This window comes from Centroberyx affinis, unplaced genomic scaffold, assembly GCF_046629955.1.
Source record: "Centroberyx affinis isolate AG114_WGS23_722 - 3 ecotype Tasmania unplaced genomic scaffold, CSIRO-AGI_Caff_v1 ptg000354l_1, whole genome shotgun sequence".
Classification (NCBI taxonomy): Eukaryota; Metazoa; Chordata; class Actinopteri; order Beryciformes; family Berycidae; genus Centroberyx; species Centroberyx affinis.
In genome coordinates this window covers 147,900-170,855 of record NW_027279025.1, presented here as the reverse complement: position 1 = coordinate 170,855, position 22,956 = coordinate 147,900, and the positions used below count along the sequence as shown (strand labels likewise).

Here is a 22,956-nt window from a genome sequence, read left to right as displayed (position 1 = left end):
CACTTGATTTACAGTTATTTTGACTGTGAAACACAAAATTAAGAAGTCTATAGTAGCTCAAATAAAAAAATAAATCATATTGACACAAGGCTACACAAACAGAAAGCATAATATCAGACTACAAAAAACTATAAACTACATGAGAGCACAAGCAACATGAGCCACTGATGAGCCATTTTACCCCGGGTGTAGGAAGTGTTCTGGTGCGAGGCCTCTCTGCTGGATCATCATGCCCTGGAAGTGTCCCCCAGCCCGGGGGTGTCGGTACATGGTCATGCGTGTCTGGCCCGGGGAGTAGGGCAGCTGCTGGGGCCTCTGCAGCGCTTCCATCAGGTGCGGGTGGGGTCTTTGGGCAGCGTAGTGTCCCGGATCCGGGTAAGGCTGGCCAGGGTAAGGGGGTCTACCAACTCCGCCAGCCCGAGCCATCATGTGGGGTGGAGGGACCCCACCGTGCTGCATCCCGGGGTGCACAGCGCGAGGGTCATACATGAAGCCAGACGCCATGTGTGCAGCAGAGGCAGCCGGGTGTTGAGGTGGCTGGGTGCTACGGCGACGGGCGGCGGCATTATGGCTGTCGAGGTCCAAGATTTCTTTAGGGCTTTCAGGCTGCTCTGAGCTCTCCTCCATACGGGCTTGCTTTGCTGGGCTGCCACTGCCGGCCTGCTCCTTGCCGTCACCCCTCCCCTCTCCTGGGCCTCCAGGGTGCAGCCCTGCATCAGATACAGGGCCAGGAGACACCAGACTAGCACCGCTGGAGCCCTCTGAGCCCAGTGGTGACAGACTGCTCTCTTTCAGCCGCCCGTTCACATTGGCACTGGCTACAGGTAGGTAGGCGTTAGGGGGCATCGGGTGGCGAGGCTGGTACTGAGACCGATGCCAGTCCTCTGAGGGGTAACCCCCTCTACTGTTGGCCTGTCCATGAGCCTGGGCTTGGGGATGGGGCTGGGGGTAGTAGTGTTGCTGCTGGTACTGAGCAGGTGGGTACATGCTGGGGTGGGCCTGAGGGTGCTGTTGGCCTGTCATGTGGTAGGGGTAGGCAGCCCCTCCTTGCTGGTGGTAGGTGGGGTAGTGAGCAGGGTTGTGGTGGGGGTTAATGGCCTGGTTGGGATAAGGGTGGTGAGCCGATTGAGGCATGGGCCTGGTCATGGTTTGTTGGCTGTAGTGTGGATGCGGAGGGCTTCCCATGCCATACTGAACCATGGCTCCATTCTCCTGGCCTTGTGAGTGAGGAGGCATGGCTGGATTGTGGCCAGGCATTGGCCCCCTCGGAGCCTGCCTGCCCTGGTTACCACCCACCAGCTGTGTCTGATGGGGATTGGGGCTGAAGGCCTGCTGCTTATAAATACCATTGGGAGGCCCAGATTTCATCATGTTGTGCTGCGGAGGACCAGCGGTGCCTACAGAGTCTGGTCGACTTGTAGGCTCACTAGGTCTCTGATCTCCGCGGTCTGCTGGACTAGGCTGGGGGGGTAGTTGGGGGGTGGGGTGGCTGGGGGGCAGAGAGGTGAGAGGGGCTGGCTGAGGATGACCGGGCTGGGCTCCTTGTGGGGCGCCCTGCGGCATCCCATGCATGGGGCTGGCCTGTGGAGGACCACGCTGTGGGGGGTCATGAGGGACATGATGAGGAGGGGGAAGACTTTGAGAATTCTGTTGCTGCGTGTTCTGGGTGAACTGCTGGGAAGAGTTGTGAGGGTGATGTTGAGGAGGGGGACTCTGACGTGTCTGAGGTTGCTGCTGCTGTTTGTGTATGTTCTGTTGGTGTTCACTTTGCTGATGTGCATTCTGCGTGTGAGGTGGGTTGTTCTCCGGCATTTGCCGAGGGGGATTCTGGGATGCTGCAACATGCGGTGGCGGTACATTCTGTGGAGGAAATGCAGGGCTCTGAACTTTTTGCTGAGGGCTGTTCTGTGAATGTTGAGGGGCCGCGGGTGTAGAGGGACCAGCAGGACTGTTGTTATTGCTGTTGTTGAGATGTGATGAAACAGTAGAGGGATTACTGGGTTGAGGGGGGCAGGCAGATTGTCCCCGGCCACCCACCTCCTGCTTGTGGCCCTCTGTTGAACTCTGTGGGAGCCCTGGTCCAGACGGATGCTCCTGTGATCTGCCCCAGTTAGGAGTTGGTGCGCTCTGCAATCCCTCTGCTGGCCCACTGTGCTGCTCTGCAGGGCTGGGGATGGAAGGGCGCTCTTGGTTGCATGAAATGGAGTTTTTGTGTGATGAAGCTTGGTCTGTGTTGTTTTTGGCAGCCATTTTGGGCTTTGATGTTGAACCTGTTGACACACAGAATTATGGAAGTGTAGTTAGCACTGAGTACATTGAATGCAATGTACCATGTTAACATTATAGAAAAGGTACTGAAAAGAATATGATTCAGATCAAGGGGACAAGAAAAGCAACAACTGAATATGCAAAGGGCTGGAACGGTATATTTATAAAGTCTGCCCAAGTAATACTTGTCCAAACTAATGAAATGAAAAACACAAAACTGTAGCAAATGAAAATCCTGATCAACAACGTCCTGTTCCTATTATTTTACACAAAATATGTGAACACATTCATGGACTCACTAGAGCAGCTAAACTGATGACATGTCATGTCTGTTCTACCCTCAAAGCAACCAGCAAGACATTTCACCAAACTAATGAATATTCAATTTACCACTTACTGTGAAAAATAATTAAAATCAAATTGCGAGAAGCAGAGGATACAGAGGAGGGGCAAGGACTGGGGCTGTGTTGATTAACAAAATAACACACTACGTTCTGGAAAGGAATTCTCTGTGGTAAAACATTAGATTGCGCTTGGGTTCCTTCATGAGCAATGCAGACGGCTGTTGGAAAGCGAGGAGAGAAGGTCAGGTCTACCTTTGGGCTGCGTGTCTGTCTGTTGGGAAGGCTGACTGTCTGGTCCATTGTCTCTGGCAGGACGCAGCAGCTGAACCTCGGGGGTAGGAGGGGGCTGCTGAGAGGGGTGAGCTGGGGCGCTGCCAATTCCTGACGGGGGCCCAGGCTGCTGAAAGTTGCCCATGTGCTGACGAGGGGCGCCGGCAGGGGGTCCAGAGGAGGCTGACAGCTGCTGCAGGGCCAGCATCTCTGGGCTCTCCAGCATGGAGGCCAACCGCGGCCTGCCAGAGGAGTCTGGGTGAGGCACAGGGGGACGTGAGGACATGGGCCCTGGGGAGCTGACCGCTGCGGGCATTCGGTATTGGGCATTGGGAGGAGGGTGGGGGTATCCGGCAGCTGGTTCCGGCCACGGTTTATGCCCCATTGGAGGTGGGACCCCACCGTAATTGTAGTTGCGCTGGTTCACCATACTGGGGTCCTGCATGCGTGGCCCACTGGGTCTCTCCTGGCCCTGGGGATTCATACCAGTCCACATGTTGGATAGGCTCATGCCGGGAGCCCCAAAACCTGGGTAGTTGTGCTGGGGCGGCCCCTCGGGGCCTGAGAATCGGTTGCCCATGGGGTGCATGGTGTGGCCCTCTGGACGCTGACGGGATGGGTACATGCTGGCTTCAGGAGGGGGTCCAGGCTGAAGGGCCACAGGACGTGGGCCCAGAGAGGGGCCATGGGTGGGTCCCATGTACGGGTGCTGCTGCTGGTGTTGGGGCTGCAGTTGGTGAGGGTCTGGACCCATTGGATACCTAGGACCCATGTGGTGTCCATCACCCATCCGATGCTGGAATAAAATATTTTTTAAATCAGTATACTTATCATGACAGGGAATGCTCAAAGTAGTAGTACAGTTTTCATCACATGCGGTCTTTCAATAAAAAATGAACTCAAGCATTGGTATAATGTATAATGTTTGGTGCAGGCATTTTCTATAAAGATACCATGAAGGTGCCATTGTGCCAGCATACCTGCATGTTAAAGTTGTGGGGCATGCGGTTCAAGTTGGGGTCTCCATGCCTGGGTATGTGACCAGGGTAGGCGAAGCGCGGATCCATGGCCATTCTCTGGGCATACATGGGTGGACCATGGGGACCAGGGGGGCGATGGAGCTGGCAAGAGAACAGAGAGAAGTCATTATTGCAGTTTTTATCCTAAATTTGAGATGGATATCAGGAGGCAAAGACAACAATTATGGAAAAGAAAAAGGAATTTTCACATACTAGTTAACATATCATGACTGATAACTGGCAAATAATGTGCATAGGTGAAATAAATTATGAGGAATTTTTGACAACAATCCTGTAGTTACCTGTTGTCCTGGGTGGTACATGCCTCTCATGTCTCCTTCATGGATGTGCTGCTGGCTTGGAGGCAGGCTGTGGGGGTGAGGGGGGCCATTGGCCCAGTGAGGGGGAGGGAGTGGTCGGGCAGGCTTGCTGCCCTCCTCCTCAGTGGGGGTGCTACCCTTGCCCCCCTGGGAGTTTCGTTTGCGTTGGGCCTGCTCAGTGGCCTTGATCAAGCTCTCGGGGCCTGCCTGTTTGCTGCCACGGTTGCGCTTCTTTTCCTTGCGCTCCTTGTCTTCATTGCTGATGTGGAACTCCTCGTCCGTGTCGCCATCCTCCGTGGGGAAGTGCTTCAGTAGAGCCCGGCTAAAACACCGTTCCAGAGACTCCGCCATGATGGTGTACTCTGGGGAAACACACACACAAACATTCAGGCTAAGTTCATATGTTAGTTCACCGCCGCCCATCGCTGTAGCACCCAGCCACCATAGTTCAAAACACACAAAATGCTTACACACCACCACACAACCATGTCCTCCACACCCCCATGAATAAACACACACAAAAACAGGCATGGCACACCCTCACATATGCATTCAAATAACTTCATGCCACACACACACAAATCATTCCCTCCCACACACACACACTCCCTCACTCCACCTTTCCATCTCTCAGTCACTCCCTCACACTCAAACACTGCAGCCCAATCTGATGCCACGCACCCTTAGACACACACTCACTACTCTGTTCTCAGGCCAGCGCTGGCCGGCTGACCAGGTCAGAGGGCGTCAGTTGACCCCTGCTCCTCCAACCCCTTCCTCCTCCTTCTGCTCCACCCCGGGACCCCTTACCGCTCTCCTCCCCCCGTCCCTGGGGAGAGCATTCAGTTGGATGGATGGCTCCAGACAGGGGGCTTAGGGGCTGGAATGTTTCTCTGGCACTGCAGGGCCCAGAGCCCCCTGAGCACTGAAGCACAGCTCAATCACTCCCCATTAATCACTGTCAAGGCTGCCCTGGCCCCGGCCCCAGCACAGCACTAGGTCCGGCCCTCTTTCTTTTGCTCTCTCCCTCTCTCACTCCCTGCCCAAAAAAGTCTCACCACATGCACTTACTGAAATTAATTTTGATCTCTTGCTCGTACATTGAGGCCAAATGCATCGTACATTGAGGCCAAATGCATCCTAAAATGATTTTTGGTATTTTGGGGGGTGGAGTTGGTTGGTGGTGGGGTGACTATGTTCATTTACCACTGTCTTCTCCATTGTACTCAACGCAGTTTTCAAACATGAGCTTCACGTCGGCAACAAACTCCTCCTTGGCAATGTACTCCCCATCGTTGAGCTTCTTCTCAATGGTGGACAGGTCCATGGGAGTCTGAGTGGAGCGACAAAATAGCAAAATGTCAAACAATTAAAAAGGTCAAGCAATAAATCATGTGTGAAAACAAAGGAAAGAAACCACTAGTTGAACAGACTGAGTAGGATATAAACCACACACTCACAAACCAAGATGCATTATCTCGGAAACACCATTAGTGTAAACAATCTTAACTGCTATTATGTGTGGGCCATTCTTTTCTCCGAGGGTATTTGTACCTTAATTATTTCATGGTAATTGGGGGCATAGGAGTCATCCACAGGCTCCATGAAAGGCCAAGAATCTTTATGGGCTTTCAGGGCCTCCAACACTGGAGAACAGAGATCAGATTCAGTTAAGAATTGAGAAAGTCATACAGCTTGAGATAAAGCACACAACAGCTTTCAGTAATCATTTAATAAACTGTATATACACAAGTGACAGAACACCATACCTTTGTACAAAGCAGTATAGTCGTCATCAATTTCATAGCTGCAAAGTGAAACAAAAAGATATGTTAAAAACTAATCAACCATTGGGGGAGAGACAGTCAAGTAGAAAGCAATATCTGCAAGTCAATAACGGAGAATAGGTAGGGCCTCTTACAATTCTTTAGTCCTGCGTGCTCTGCGGATGGGTGAATGAGGCTCTAGATTCAGGAGTTCGGGTGGCAGGTCTTTTCCCTGAGACAGCAACCAGGCCCTCTCCTCCCGCAGCTTCCGCCTCTTCGCTCGCTCTGAGAGAAAAGGAGTTCAAGTTCAAGTTTATTGTCACATACATTAAAAAGTAGAATGTACATTCAAATGCAATGAAATGCATCTGCCCTGGCTCTATTTCAGCCCTTAAAAACTATATATAAATAAGAATAAATAAAAAAACAAAAACAATAAATAAGAGATCCCACAAATAATAATCACTATGAGTTATGTAAAGTGCTACTGTTCAGTAATCTAACCGCCTGGGGGTAAAAACTGTCTTTGAGGCGGCTGGTCCGAGCTCTGATGCTCTGTAGGCGTTTTCCTGAGGGAAGGAATGAGAACAGACCATGTGCTGGGCGGCTGGTATCCTCCATAATACTTAGGGCCTTCCTTCTACAGCGGGAGGTGTAAATGTCCTGAATCTGTGGCAGTGGTGTTTCTATGATTTTTGAAGCCGTTTTTACTGTCCTCCTCAGTTGTTTATGGTCTTGTTCAGTCAGGTTGCCAAACCACACCAGTATGCCTCCAGTAAGGATGCTCTCTATTGTAGCCCGGTAGAAATTTACAAAGGTCTTTGTGGACATTCCATATTTTTTAAGGCATCGCAGAAAGTATAGTCTCTGTTGTGCCTTCTTAAAGACTCAACTGGTGTTTAGAGACCAGGAGAGGGAGTCTGAGATCTGAATGCCTAAGAATCTGAAATTATTCACAATTTCAACAGGGACATCATTGACGTAAACTGGTGGCTGCACAGTTTTGGACTTCCTAAAATCAACAATTATCTCCTTTGTTTTCTCAACATTTAGGGAGAGGTTGTTGTCTTGACACCGTATGGATAGGTCCCTCACCGCTTTCCTATAGGCGTCCTCATTGTTGTCATTTATCAGTCCAATCACCGTGGTGTCGTCTGCGAATTTCACAATGCTGTTATTATGATATTTGGCAACACAGTCATATGTGAACAGACTGTAGAGTAAGGGACTAAGGCAACAACCCTGCGGTGCTCCTGTGTTGAGAACTATGGTAGATGAGTAGCTGGTATCTACTCTCACTGTTACAGGATGAACAGAGGGGGCAATTAGATACACAAACAATACAAAAAACATCAATCTCAAGTGGCTGGAGGCAAACAAGTGTTCTAATTGCCATTACAGGCTCTTGAGTTACAGTTTAAAGCGCACTCACTGCCCATTCTGGCCATGCACTGTTAGCAGAGTCAATAGAAACTAGGCCTTCGCCATCAGAGACAGCGGCACCTCAGATCAGTAGAAAGAGAACGATTCATCAGCCATCTTTTCTTAGGCACAGTTGATCAAAAGACTGAGAACAGAACAGAGAGAGAGTGCATATATATCGCTGCTTTATCTTTTAACATGAAAGGCAGAGAGGCCTGCCAGCCCCCTGCCATGTGGATTAAAGATGTTTGAGGGAGGATTCCACATATGCAATCCTCCCAGAGAGCAGGCCAGGTCCTGCTGTTCATCTATAATACATTAATGAGGCTCCTCCACTGAAGCACAATCAGCAGTTCATTAACCCCTGACAGATGACATCAGAGGGAGGGAGAAAAGGAGAAGGGATCCTGTGATTAAAGGCCCTGAACATTCCCTCTCACAGCCCCCATGTACTATACATAAATCACAAGGCAGCGAGTGCTGCTACGCTACTGCAGATTTTTCAGCGGTGAAGAGCCATACCACAGCACTGGAGATGTGAAAGTCTGTGTATATGGGGTGCCCTTCAAAATCCATTCTGCCCTTGATGCCTGAGCTGGAAGAAGTGTACTAAGGCCCCCTACCTGCTGCTGACAGAGCGCTGATGAAAGAGTGTGAAATGGTTGCAACTCCTTTCATTGCCGTTTGACTTTTGGCACTATGCTCCATTTTACTTTATCACTTTTCCGTGTATAGTAATGTAGCAGGCTAATAAGTGTGTGAGCTTGCTGCAGTGCCGACCCCAGGGATATTAATGAGGTCTGAAAATGTGGGTCCCCTTCGGCATGGAGTAGGCTGCTACCAGCTGTCTATGTGTACTCCATCTATCTGTCCATCAATCCATCTTACCCTCCACAGCCTTGATCCTCTCCATCTCTTCTCTCTCTCGTTCCTCCTGCAGAAGCCTCTCCTCTTCTCGTCGCTGCTCAGCCAGCAGGACCTGCCTATCCAGCTCTTCATCTTTCTTCTTCTCCACCTCAGATATGGCCTTCAGATTGTCCTGGATATATACACACAAGCCCGTCAGTCTACTGGGTCTCATGGAAGGAAGGTCTCTCATGAATATAACAAGGGACAGATAGCTTATCCTATGAATAATCCCATCAATACACAACATGCAGAATGTACACACACACTAGTGTTGTAACAATACAAAAATTTCGGGTTTAAAAGGTATAGTTATAACCCATTTCTGTTTCATGTAGTTTACATTTCCCCCAGTCGTTTAGCAATGCATGCTGTATGTAATCAGATTTCTTAGCAATCATTAGTTTTTTCATGGTTTTTAAAATAAAAACTTTACAGTGTCAAACATAGCTTGAAATTAACTGCTGTTCTAGCAAACAAAGGCGGCCGAAATATAAAGACATGGATGAGACAATAAAGTTTGCCAGGCATCATGTTTCTAAGGGATTATTTCCTGCCGGAGACTCCATTTCCATTTTCTCCCTGTTGGTGTCAGGTGATTGACAGTAAGCAGAGCATAATATAATATGTGCACTGATATGAAAACACAATGCGGGCACAATGAAACAACGAAAAAAAAAAAAAAACTCTGACAAAACCAAATTAAGGCTTCATGTTTACAATAATGAGTTATCTAACTCGGGTAATTTTCAAGTCTGTGGAAGTTGTTTCTCATACTGTACAAAAATGAATGGCAGTAAATGGCTTCTTCTGAATGGAGGAAAATGAGCCCTGATATCTCCAACTATGCTGACTGTGTACCACCGGGAAGTAAAGGAGAGATGACCTAGATGATTGGTACAAACTTAAAAAAAACCCAAAGAAAAACACCAGTATAATCCATGATAGGAGAAACATTTAGCATAGACCCTTTTCACAAATGTAGTTACTTCAGTGCTATACCTGTACTCTGTGACACTAACACAAATACATGTGCATGCGCACACACGCATATACACACACATACACACACACCTCCTCCTCCTCTTGATTCACATGTTTCTCAGAGAGCCGTTCTGAGATACGGACTGGGGTAGGGTCCAGCAACTTCTGTTTCTGCTCCTTCTCCTGTAGAGGAGACAAAGACACACAACGTTCAGCTCTCATATTCACACTTTAAAAAGATACACACACACACACACACACACACACACACACACACACGCACACAAGCCAACACATAGACAGGCCCTGGGGAGTCCTGTGCTCTTATGGAGGAGCAGTGAGGATTGAGAGGTCACAGGCTCTGCTCTCCCATCCCCCACGTCACCCTCTCTCCTCTGCCTCTCCTGCCTCCATCCCCCCGCCTTTCCCTAGGCAGCCAAGCTAAACTAGTCAAACAAATCAAACCCACTGTGCTCCCCATGGCTCCACTAATCATAAGTAATGATTAGCACTAGAAAGGAAGTGGAGGTGGGGGTGTAAGGGTGTACTGTCCTTTTTGACCATTGCACTACAGAGTGATATGGATGCCTAAACCTGGACCTTTTAAGCAGGATCTCTTTCCTTTGTTTGAATCCACATCAGTAGTATAATAGTGATCTAGAGATAGCACACAGTAAGAGAGAGACACCGCAGCCAACAGAAAGCTCTAAGCAGATCCCTTAAAAGCCTGTCTATATCAGGGACTGGCCTCTGCAGCTCATGTCAGAGCCCATCAGTGGAGCAGGACTGTGAATAACTGTCCAGTGCTGCCAACAGCACTGGGAGGTGTCTCAGCCAGGCTTCTGGCTAGCTACAAAACAACTATGGGAGCCCAAAAAAAATGTATGAAGTGTGTGTTGACATGCAGGTGAGGAGGTAAGAAGAAGAAGGAAGAGGTAGGTGGGGAGAGAGAGAGAGATGATAAAGAGTGAAAGAGTAAGACAAAAGGAAAGAGAGAAAGAAAGAAAGATGCTCGTGGCCTGTCACAGCCAAAGTGCTGAATGAGCTACAGTAACCCTCCACACCTCCTCTACCCCCACTCCATCTCTGCCTAGTCTCAATGCAAAGCACCAGCGTATCCTGGGGATCCACTACTCCTCCCTGCATTACCAACAGCACTTACACCCCCCACCCCACACACACACACACACACACACAAGATGGAGTGCCTCTGGTGTCACCACTTAGAGAGATCGAGAGAATCCTGCCGTGCAGCATGGCTGTCAATCAAGAGACTCCATCCTGCCTCAAGGTGAGCTCCCGCCTGCTGTCAGCGGCCAATGAAATGGCTGGTGACAGCAGCCTAGGACGCATGGAGTGAAGGACTTGAGAGGCTGCACATATGTGTGTATGACATACTTACATGCAAGCTCCACATAAACACGTGTACATATAAGATACTCATAAGGTTTATAAAGCTATTCTGAGATGCTAATGTTTTGAGATGCTAAAGGGGAAATAAAGCTACCGGGCTGGAAGTATATCCAGTGGAAATTAAGCATTCATTGTACAGTCTCATAGTGCATTTATGGCGATGACACACAGACAGATACTTTATTTCGAATGTGATCACCTGTTGTGTGACATCACTGAAATGTATTTGCATACAAAGAGAGGATTATGGGAGAGTGTGTGTGAAAAGCCTTCCTTTTATTAATTAGATACTGCTAAAAGAACAGTCAGTCTAACATGAATTTGTCTCTCAAAGACCACCGCACTGCAGCTACTGCACAGTGATTTAAAAAAAAAAAAAAGACTCTAGGATGCATCCAGCTGGACATGGGGGGCTACTTGCATTACAGAGAAGAGTCCTATACTGATATTCTGTACTGAAAGTAACTATACACAGTTGGCCTGTTTGGACGCGGTATGGAAATCTCTGAGTATGAGTAGTTACAGCTGAGCGTAGAGTCAATGAAGGACAAGACCACATTCATCCGCTGACCATTAGTGAGTGACCCCTGTGCTGACACCCGACTGCCAGCAGGATTCTTCCTTTCACCGCTGATGATGGAAATGGGCTGAGAGGGTTTCTATAGCAACACAGTCAGTGTTGGTTACATAGGACCAGAGGGGAAAGTAGCCCACTTTATATAAGCAGGTAGGCTAGGGATGGGGAACTACGCTAGGCTTGGCTAGCTGTAGCATTGTAACACTAAAGATGGTTAGTTTAAAACAAAATTCCATTCTAAAAGTTAGAATAATCCTTAAGGAAAACTGAGTGGGCAGTGTTGGCTTTGACAGGTGACTTGCTTTGAACAGGTCTAACAGGGTGTCTAAAATCTCCCCCAGAGCTACTTGAGAGTAATTTCCAAGAGGATAATGATGGACAAATGAGCATGGCCCAAGGCATGGCTAAGCCCCAAGTCTGAGCAGCTGGTTATAGCGGGTTACTACCAAGCTAGCGTGAGAGCACAGTTCTCTGCTCCAGTTTACAGACAGTCAGGTTCAGGTTCAAGGCCTGGGGCCAGCTTCATTACCAAGCTGGTGTTCAGCATTGAGGGCAAGCACAGACCAGCTTCCCTTCACTCCACCTGTCCTGCAGCTGGCCCAGCGAGGGCCTCCAGGACCACCAAAACAACTCCTGGAGGAAGCTACTGATCTATGCCAGAACATGAAAGCAGCAGAATGGATGTTGGGCTGAATCTTAAAAGTCTGTCCTTAATTTTTTTGCTTCACATCCGCCCCTCCTTTCTACACTGACTTCCGCTTTACATGAAAAGGTATGAGGGTCCCTCCCTGTAGACTTTGAATTCTCCTCCACTGCCTTTTGAGTAAGAGGTGAGTAAGAGCAATGCATGGAAGGGAAAGAATGAGAAATTACAAGTTCATGACTTGCGTCCCATGTCGCATACCTGCGCTCTCCTGCCAGTCTCCACTATATACTGCCTAATACTGAGTGCAGACTGTAATAAAAAATCTAAAAATATAAAAGGGGCCAGGGGCCAGTGGTAAATCCACCTGTATGTCAGGCCCCAGGTCTTCACCTAACTTATTACTCTGCAATACCCTTTGAGAATCAGGCAAGAAGAAAAGACAAAAGGGAGATTTTTTCTGGAGGCAGAGAAGAGGGAACTTCAGAGTTATGAGCTGCTGTAATGAGAACTAATGGTACTGTCTCTTTGGTATCTGACCTTGTGCTCAATCATGCTGCTGATCTCGGGCAGGAAGTTCTGGCTGATGATGCGGTAGAGGTGGCGGTCCTGTGGGGAGGTTTTGTCCTTGATGCTCTCTGCCAGACTGACCCACTGTTCCTCTGTATCACACACGATGGACCAGCTGCCTCGCTCACGGTCTGGTAGAAGCGAAAGGGGAGAGACAGGAACATTCAAGACATCAGTTTATTGATTCTGAGGATGATGTGTATGCTTGGTTAAACTGCTCATCTTAAAAAGGTTAAATTCCTGGCAGGAAATTAAATGAAGCACCGATACATTGTTTCATCATCCTAATTAACATAAAAATAAACAAGTGAAAAATAGCTTAGTGCTAGTTTCAAGCTTGCCACCTTTTTTGTCTGTGAAGCTGACCACTATAACAGCATAAAGTATCTAACCCATGTATATCAATTGTACATTCAAATTTTGTCCCCAACATCTAGGGTAAGCTGATGACATCACACAAATGACAAAAATCAAGAAGCCCCAAGGCAACCTGCTTAGGCCTCTAAATGATTTTAGTCTCAGAGGGGGTGAATTTTAAAGTGCTTGACATCCACATTGCACACCCTCCCCCCAAAAAAAGGATCAACAATCTCACTCTGTCTCTCTCTTGCACACACTGAGACACACACACACAGCTCCCACTGAATGTCTCTCCACAGTTATTTCAAGCCTAACTTAAAATAGGAAGATGACCACAATATAACATGGCCGTACGGGTAACACTTTAAAATAAGGGTACATTGATTAAGTGTTAGTTAATGCTTAATAAGCATTAGTTAATGCTTAATAAGCATTAATGCTTATTATGTATGCTTATTATGTTAATGCTTAATAAGCATTAACTAACCCTTGATTAACAGTTAACTAATGTGTCTGGTAATCATTTACTAATGGTGTTCATGTTAACTAAGGTATTAATTTATACATTATTTAATAGTCATATAAACTAATAAATAATGTATAAATTAATACCTTAGTTAACATGAACACCATTAGTAAATTATTACCAGACACATTAGTTAACTGTTGATTAAGGATTAGTTAATGCTTATTATGCATTAACTAACCCTTAATTAATGTACCCTTATTGTAAAGTATTACCGCTGTACGTTATGGGAGAAAGATAAGTGACATGAATTAATTTATAGCAAATTTGAGTAAGCACATAAACCCGTTTCTCGCGGCAACACACTTACATTGAGCTGAAAACAGCCACTCGCTTGTACCAAAAAGCTCTAGTCAGAGGCAAAGCAGCAATCAGCCAACCTCTCCACTTGGTCTAAGCTGCTAAAGTTAAATTAATTGGATGGACGTTAAGACAAGGAATAAACTGTGTTCAAACTGGGGCTGCTGAAGACCGGACGTCTTGAAAGTAGGCTCAGTTATTTCTCTGTTTTGTTTTTTCTGCCCCCCCCCCCAAAAAAGGCTGTCCTACACCAAACCCAACACATAGACGTCACTCACTATATGGAGCTCGCTTAAAAATATACGCTTTAGGAAAGATTTAATTGCTGAGAAGTGGTTCATGAGGTTCAGGAGCTCCTTTCACCTGTGCCAGAGGGAGAGTGCAAGCCATCCAGTCCATTCTTTGTCTTCACTTCACTTTCCACCTCACTGAAAGACAAAAAGAGTCAGACCTTTAAGCTTTCCAAAACATCACTACAAAGACCAAAACTGATGAAAACAAGCTGAAGATGCAACAGTTCTGATCTAAGAAATAGTATTCCTGTACAATTAAAATTAAAATGACTTTTCATGACTGTTGGATGTGGCAATAGAAGATTAGACCTTTGTGAATGTACAATTTATTGCTACTGTGAAAATAGATGACCGTGACCTTCGTTCTCACTCAGTGTACAGTACAAACTGGCTAAGATGTCTGCTTTATCTTGGATATTAAGGTGATAGCACTGATTTCCTAACAGTGTGTCATTTTGGATAGGAAAACCACATACATGACCACGCCATCACATCCATGACATTTACCAGGACCAATATTCATCTAAGTCTCTATTTTAGCTACTTTTTTCCCCTGAAGAGCTGATTTAAATGTAATGGGTCTATACATGTTGTCAGTATATGGCTGAGGAATATGCGGACAAGATAATAAAAAAAAAAAGATAATTAACCAGCTATCACTAGGTCTACCAGTAAGCTAGAAGTCATTGGACACTTGACTGACTGCAAAAGAAATGATGACTGAAGAGTTTTCCAAAACTTGCACATTTATCATTTCCAGATCTTTTCCAAGCCTGGGAAACAATATTTTCAACTTCCATTACTTTTCTTTATTATCCATGACTGCACAAACCCTGACTGAAATCTAGGCACTTGCAGACCAAATGAGAACAAATGGCAGTGCAGTTGCTGTGACAATTTAAGCATACTGTATATTCTTATGATGCAACCAGCATGTCTGTGCACCATATGTGCAACTACCACATGCCTGCATCTCTCTGGATGAGGCTGTGTTGATAAGCTGTGGGCTCTGAAAAACTCAAAGAGCAGCTGTCTTTTTCACCTTAGCTGAATGTCCTCTAATTTTTTCTTCTTTGGTGGTCTTCCCCTTTTCCTTTTCTCTGGCGGTTTGACCTCAAGGGTTTCACTGTAGGAAAGACAATGATAGAAAAGAAAAAAAAACGTTAAAATTACAGGCCTTTAACAAGGTTAACTACCCATGGGTAGACCTCTGTAATTAACCTTTAACAGGGCTGTAAACAAGTGTCAATTACACACTTACCACGCATACTGATTTACCTTAGAAAACATAACCAGTAACAAACATACATGCATGATACAGTGGATTGAGAAACACGATACATGGTGCAGTGTTATTTACCTGAGCCTCTCTGCTTTTCTCTTGACAGGCTCCTCTTTGTACATGCGAGTGCCATAAAAATACCAGTAGAGGGCTCCATTCCCATCCTGCCCCAGGGGTTCCACCCGCAGGCTGTCTGCATCCAGGCCCTGGTGGGGGGGGGGGGGGGACGTTTTAATAAGTCCAGATGACATCAATCACCATATATATCAATTAACATTAATTACCAACTTAGATAGCGGGAGCCACAAGAGCTCATGGAAGCAAACATTACATAGCTGTAGTCACATATTGGACTATGTTCCTAAATCATGTCAGCCTCATTGGGTGATGTCATTCAGTCCTTTGAACCTAGCCCCCAGTGTATCATGCACTGGCATGAAGCATTTCCAGTGTCTTGTTGAGTGCATTTATAAATTCAACTTGATGCGCCATTAGAAAAAAACAACACACTAATCTCATGTTCTCAGGGGGATTTATGAACTGATTCACACGGCTAATATGAGGAAGGGAAGGTAAAACTGTCAAATTACTGTCAGTCACACCTTTGTTCATTAGCAAACTTACTTAGCCCAAGAAGTTATTTTTGTCATGTGTAACGGTAGCTGGCTGGTTAGATTGCTAGAATTTGATTACCACTGTAAGCATTTGAGAACTCGGCTACACCTCCTCCTCAGCCTAGAGTAAAACACTCCAAGATGGTTACTCTGATTATATTAATGGAAATTCTGACAGTGCTCTAAAATTTACGAACTGACCAGTTTGATGCCAGAGTGCGTTCTGGTGCTCTTAGTGCCAATTTAATAACACTCTCACTTTACACTAAGGAACTGGTATTTAAAAAAGTCATGATTTCAAATCAGGAGCCTCTCGTCTGCAGTGTATGCACACTATCCATTATAACTACTGTAAAAGTAATAATGAATGAAAGAAGTAGCGTCTTTGCTCAGGACCAACTCATGCTACTGTAAGCAGTCACGTCTCTCTTAATCACATCCATATCTGCACTGGTGTTATTCTAATTCAGTTATGACAAAAAATACAAAAACTCAAAACTGGGTATGTGTACCTTGAGCAGATCAAAGACATCAGCAGCATCCAGACGGTAGTCACAGAGCCGGTGCAGCAGCTCCACCTGAGTGCGAGGAGGGAGCTCCTCGAAGGGGCCCTGTCGGAGAGGGTTGGGCTTCCCTTCCTCCAATTCCCAGCGGTAGTTGATGATGTCGTCCAGGTAACTGCTAAACGCCTGGGGGCTACAGGGGAGAGAGCAGAGCGAGGGAGATTTATTAGTTCCATATGTCATTCAAGACCCTGTAAATGTTCATTGTTAAACTGTCAGATAATTACATCTTCAAAACCAGATGAGATGTCAATAAAATATGTTCAATAAAAATGTTGACTGGGTATTTGGTCATACTTGTGACACAGACAATCCAAAGAAAGTTTAGTGATTAGTTAAAGCTGTAACTGTTGAATCCTTTATCTTACATTCATTACTGTAGCACTATATTTTTCCATTGCTTTCCATTTACTTCCTCTTTCCACTGAGTCAAAATGTCAAAAGGAACATAGGTTCTGTATTGAATGCAAATTAAGATAGTTAAAACCCCTGATTAGACGCCGATTTGACAAACAACCAACAACACAGAAAACCATCCTGATACAATCCATTTTATTTTCGGTCCACTGAGATCTGTCAATATGGATAAATGCAACTCATTCACTTGCAAATGCCATTCTGAAAAAGCGCACTTTGTAAAGCCAACACACCATGTCTCAATATCAACTGGCTCGCTGTAGTAATACATAGCTTAGGAGAGAAACAATTCAAACCACCACAGTGGCTGTAGAGACAGAGGGGGTGGGGTTGAAAAAGAATAGTTTCTTTGAATGTGAGATGTTTCTGCTGGGTTTGTATCATTGCTACGAGTGGGAGCTGGCAAATAAATGTTGGTTCTGGTTCAGATCTGGCCGATTAATCTGCACCTTTCAGTTCCTGCTTAGATGAACAGACACAAGGGCTTGGGGCAGGGGTTAGGATCTGCGCAACAGCACAGAGAAAAGAGGGAGAGGGAAAAAAATGGCTTATCTTGAAAGAGCAGTGTGCACTTTTCACACAGCTGCAGGCTCCCCCCTCCTCACTACCCCATCTCTCTCCTCCTTTCTGTCCCTCGTTCTCTCCAACATCCTCCCTCCCTCCCTTCCCCCGCTCCGGCAGAGCGTTTAACGCGTGCGGATGAAAAGGGCAGCTCTGTGAAAGGCCAGTGCCGAGCAGCCACCCCCAGGATGCCAGCGCCTGTCCAGTCCAATAAAGCAGGTTGTCCTCCTGTTACCGGCTGCCTGGGTTGAGAAACTGGATCATTCCTGTCTCTCTGCTTACCAGTTCACTGGTGCCACTATGCTGCTTGCTCATGATGGACAGGAGTAAGAAGAGCAGAGAAGGGGAGGCCCCATGAGAGATGAAACACCTCTTTGGATCTGAATAACAACCTCTGCTCCCCACTCACTTTCTCCAATCATTTTATCACACAGGGGAGAAAAGTTTCAGTGGCTGTGCTGTTTTTTTTTTTTTTTACATTTCCTGATAGTAGTAATGCATGATTTCACCATGCAACCTTAATCACCACATGCTGAGCAAAATGTGACTCCTCAATGAGTCATTAACCCACATGACTCAAGACTTCCTGAACAGAGCGTGTGCAGGCCTATGAAGGCTCCTGGGTGCTATGACTAGGTTGAAGTAAATGGAAAGACAGGTCCTATCTTGGGAAAGATCTAAATGAAAAAGGGCAATCATACAATCTGTGCCTTCAGTGTGCCTTCAAGACTTGCCAGTGACAGTTCAGTTAGCCAGCACCTCACCTAAGCCTCCTCCTTTCATTGTTCTATTTTTGGAAAGGTTAAGAACTAGATCTAGGCCTGTGTAACCTAGTTGACCCACACTGGTCAGTGCAATATTACAGCTGGATTTAAGTCATGTAACAGTAGAATGTGGGCCTCCTTGCACATATTCCGCTATTCATTCTCCTTCGCGATGCATGGTAGCCCAAAAAAATCCTAGCCAAATTATTAGTTCTTTTTTACATGGCACTCTAACCAAGCCATGACACTGCCATATTATTTTTTCCAGTAGTTCTTTGATAGAGGTGAGCATATGTAAAGCAAGAGGGGCAAGGGAACTATGTAAGGCTACAGGCACTTTGGGACACCAGAATGACTAGATTTAACCTGCAGAATGCTGAGACTCAAATGGATTGGGCTTTGTAGCTTTGACTACTTACGTGATGTCATTGCGCTGGTAGCATCCCTGCAGCAGACAGGCGATGAGGTCACCCAGGAAGTCGAAGTCCTGCTCCGACAGGGCTTTCTCCAGCTCCTGCTCACACACCACACACACACACACACACAGAGGGAGACAGCAGAGGAAAAGGTCAGACAATACTCAGGTGGAGAGCTCTGCAGGTAGTTTTGCCTACAGTGGATCAGATTTAAAGAGCTGCATACAACATTTTATGGAACTTCATCACAGCTCAGCATCCAGTTGATTCACACAATGATATGTACTGGTGACTGGGAATAAAACAGCTGGGAGCTATGAGAGTTAAAGGGTTTCAAAACTCAGGATGACACTTTCAATGAGACAGCAGCTCTACAAGCAAACACAGTTTATGTGAGGATGTCTGGACTATTAAACTATTGTCAGGGCCATTGTGAAAGAAAACAATGGCGATATCTCAGCTCTAAAGTGATGCATGAAGCGAAACAGACATCGTAGCAGTGAGTTAAGATTAACACAAATGGGCTATAAGAGGGCTTGTAAGGCTTGAGGTTGGTGTCAGTGTGAGGTAGACTGGCAAAGGTAGCCAGCAGGAGGGATGAATGGAATTTGCAAGTTGTCTGACGAGGGCTCCTTGGTTTGCCCGTGGTTGTTTGGCTGGAGCTGAGGTTCAAGTTCAGCCCTGACCCCTCTCCTGCCTGGCATTGTGTGTTTGCCATTGAGGTTTTATGAAGCGGCAGTAACCGGCAGAGCAAACTCTAAAGGCCTGAAAGCACCAAGGAAAGACGACAGGCAGCAGGGGCCTAGAGCCACAACACAGCCGTGCCCCCTCCTCTCCTCCGCTGACCAACCAAGCCACAGCACCCCACACCGCTTCCCAGCATGCACTACTCTCCCCAAAGATACCCAAAGGCTCTGGGGTAGAATAGGAGGGGAGGAGAGAAGAGAGGGAGCAGGACGCTGAGAGGGCAGAAATGCAAATGCAAAGTGCTCCATCAGCCAAGTGTCCATTTCACTTAAAGCCCCCTTTCCCAGAATGCAAAGCAGCCCTTCAGGCTGAAGACCAACCAGACCCTCTTGAGAGAAAGAACATGCCTGCCTGCAGCTGACCACTCCCTACCCCTCCTGGTCCTCTCTCTAACAACAGAACTGACCTCTCTCTCCGTCTGGCTCTCTCTTTCACACACAGACGCACTAGTCTTATGAAATCCCCTCCTCCCCACTTCTAGAAGAAAAAAAACTGTCTGACAGTCCAAAGTTAACTCAAGGACGAGGAGGCCCGTTTTTATTGTGCACTCACTCGTCTCCCCTCAGTCTGCCTCTCTCTAGAGGAACCTGGGTGAGCTCAGGGGTCACCAAAGGTTAGCGTACACACCTCCCGGCCATGGAGAAGGACGGAAGCCAGGAGCCAACAAGTCAGCACGATGAAAAACAGGAGGGGAGGGAGGGAGGGAGGAAAAGGAGGTAGAGAAAGAAGTTGAAAAACAGGATAAGATGAATGTTTCTGCTTGGGGTTGGAAAAGAAAAGAGGAGAGAGTGGGGGAAAAAACCTCAAGATAGCTCACTCCTGCTTTGTCAAGCTGCAAGAGAAACATACCAGAGGAGCTAGTTTAGAGATAGGAGATAAGAATCAGTTAAGTCCTATTACTCAAAGAGAGCACGGTTCATTAAGCTTCATGAGCACATTTTAATGACCAATTTAAAAGGCTATTGATCAATCTGCTCACAGTGGCAAATGAGACCGATTCTAATGGATCTTAAGAATAATTCAATAAGAGGAGACTTGGAGGGGGAAGCTCACTTTAACAGCAGGACCGCAATAAGTGCTGGGGTTAGTGGATCGGTGTGTATGAGTCAGAGATACGTGAAGATGGAAGCAAAGCTTAAACAACAAAGAGACTGAGTGAAGGTTTAAAAGGTTGCTCAAGCTAGCAGCACCTGTGTCAGGGCTTGTTCACAATGCGTAGGTCATCCAGCTGGAGAGCTCTGCCTTACCCATGAGCACTATCAGTAGAGGACAGAAGGACAGTGTGTGTATGTGTGTAAACGCATGTGCGCGAGGGATCCCGAGAGATCCTGTGTCACGCTCCCTTCCACTTCCTGGTCCCCTGTCAGGCAGCCTTTGGGCCGGAGAGAGCCCATCCATCAGAGACGAACTGCACTTTGATCACACTTTGAAAAACCTGGGGGCCAGGGCCGGGGGAAGAACTGAGAGCTGAGCGCAGCACAGCAGAGTGGAGAGCTTGCCACAGCCAAGCCGAGTAGAGCAGCCCCTGGATTAACACCACCCTGCTCCACCTTTGAAGTGCCACTCGGCAGCTCAGATGGCAGAGGGAAGGGGAATTAATGTGGTGTGCGTGCCCTTTCTTCAGCCATCCATCCAGCCGGCCAATCCCTCTGTGGCCTGGCGCTAACAAACACTCGGCTTGATTGGGGGCTGTGAGGGACGCTCCGCTGCAGCTGGAAATCTCCTACAGCAACCTGTCCCCCTTACGCTTACACACACACACACACACTCTCACACATAGACAAATAGGAGAGATCAAACTACTACACAGCAAGGACACAACCCACAACCTTTGGCAAACACTCTACAAGAGACAAAAACACACCCACATTCATGCGTTACCCACATTCATTCTCCAACATACATACACGTGACTCAACAGAATGAAGAATCTATAGCTTAGTACTTCGGCTGCTTCACATTAATGATCAATGGGACTCACAAGGCCCTAGATAAGAGCTGGATAAGCGATAAGCTGTCAAGAGTACAAATCATAGAGCAAGGCTGTTAGATTTATCACCAAGGTACTACAGTGAACAAAGCAGGCTATTTCGCACTCACACTCAGAGGGACAAAGATTGGAGGGTGAGTCAAGGATTAGTCAAAAGGTGTGTCATCACCACAGCCCCTCTGTAGGCTTGCCTGCCTTGCAACCAGCAATTCACCCTAAAGGCATTTTGCCACTTCTCTCACCTTCACTCCCCTGCCGTTTCTCTCTCTCAGTCTTTCTCTTCTTATTCCTCCCCTCCACACCATTTTTCTCCCCCTATCCTGCCCAGTGGCTATGATGTGGCACCACAAGCTGAGAGTCGAAGGCCTCTGAGGCATTCTATTATTCCCTTGACAACACCCCCGCTCCGTTACCCACCACCACTCTTTTCCCCTCTCTCTTCCTTATCTCTCCTCTCCCCCTACGCATTCTCCCCACTTCTGCCAGCCCGTTGTTGCTAGGCCGTAGCTGAGGACAGCGCAAACGCTTCGTCAGTAGGGGAAAATGTGAGTGGCAGCATTTCTCACAGAATTATTTTGTGGCAAGGTGGAAAGATCACAGAAACTGCATTTAGACTGCACATATTTGAAAATCTCCAGTGAAAACAATACTTGAATTGTTTGAAGGAAGGGTGCCCCCGTCCAGCCCATTTATTCAATGGCAGAGAAAACCACGGTGAGAGGTAACACCTGAGGTGTAAATTTGGCTTGCCACTTGTCCCCTTCTCTTTCTCACTTACTCCTGCCAACCATCTATTATGTAGTATGCAGAGGGTAGGAGAGGCTGAGGAAAGGGCAGGCTAACTGGAGAGGAGAATGTACGCACTGATACCTCCCAAGGTATCATTGTGGCTTCTTTCCCCACCTCCTCCTCTCCACTCGCTCACACCAGCAGCCAAACACTATGCTGCAGTATGTAGAGGATAGGGCAGGCCAGCTGTGTGAGAGGAGCATGTTCGAGCAGGTGCCTCAGGAGACACTGTGGCTTTAGAACTGGAGGTCATAAGCAGATTCCTGGCGTTCTGACTCACTTGACCAGAACCTTAATCTGGGACATGAGCATATTGTGTCTCTCTCTCTCTCTCTGTGTGTGTCTCTCTCTCTCTCTCTCTCTCTCTATGTCTCTCTCTCTCTCTCTCTCTCTCTCTCTCTCTCTCTACACAGACCATGAAAATCAGGGCACCAGAAAGAGCATGGAGGTAGGCCTCGCCAACTCTGGTTTTCACAGCGACAAAGTCACAGGATTCATGCGTCAAGTGAAAAACACGCATAACAAAATTGGCTAATTCAACAAAGACAGCTTCCCTGCTGCATGTGCTCAATCAGCAGATGTAAGCAAGCACAAAGCACGTAGGTTATAGTAACCTACAGTACATCTGCACAATGAACAGGTAAAACAAGGGACATCTTTGATGTCTGTCTTTGATGCCTCGTATCCTCTCATCTTGACCTGAAACGCATCAAGGGTGGGAGGTGTCAAGAGGAAGAAACCTTTTGTCTTTGAGGAGGTATCAAGACGTGAGGAATTAAAAAAAAGAGACATCAAGGCAAGCCTGATTCTCAACACAGCAACACAGCCAACA

At 46.9% G+C, this 22,956-nt stretch overlaps 1 protein-coding gene across 1 annotated transcript in view; it reads right to left on the bottom strand.

Annotated features, from left to right (window-relative positions):
- The window catches only part of cecr2 (CECR2 histone acetyl-lysine reader), a 39,549-nt gene that overhangs the window by 3,904 nt on the left and 12,689 nt on the right, over positions 1 to 22,956 (bottom strand). Inside the window, exons 2-17 of the mRNA XM_071515481.1 lie at positions 18,602 to 18,696; positions 16,390 to 16,573; positions 15,342 to 15,469; positions 15,024 to 15,107; positions 14,052 to 14,116; positions 12,473 to 12,633; positions 9,390 to 9,482; positions 8,298 to 8,448; positions 6,143 to 6,272; positions 5,991 to 6,028; positions 5,776 to 5,867; positions 5,428 to 5,554; positions 4,204 to 4,583; positions 3,863 to 4,003; positions 2,865 to 3,678; positions 182 to 2,270 (exon numbers count right to left, since the gene is read on the bottom strand). Of these exons, the coding sequence (XP_071371582.1) occupies positions 182 to 2,270; positions 2,865 to 3,678; positions 3,863 to 4,003; positions 4,204 to 4,583; positions 5,428 to 5,554; positions 5,776 to 5,867; positions 5,991 to 6,028; positions 6,143 to 6,272; positions 8,298 to 8,448; positions 9,390 to 9,482; positions 12,473 to 12,633; positions 14,052 to 14,116; positions 15,024 to 15,107; positions 15,342 to 15,469; positions 16,390 to 16,573; positions 18,602 to 18,696 (4,772 nt within the window). The remainder of the gene's footprint in view (positions 1 to 181; positions 2,271 to 2,864; positions 3,679 to 3,862; positions 4,004 to 4,203; positions 4,584 to 5,427; positions 5,555 to 5,775; positions 5,868 to 5,990; positions 6,029 to 6,142; positions 6,273 to 8,297; positions 8,449 to 9,389; positions 9,483 to 12,472; positions 12,634 to 14,051; positions 14,117 to 15,023; positions 15,108 to 15,341; positions 15,470 to 16,389; positions 16,574 to 18,601; positions 18,697 to 22,956) is intronic.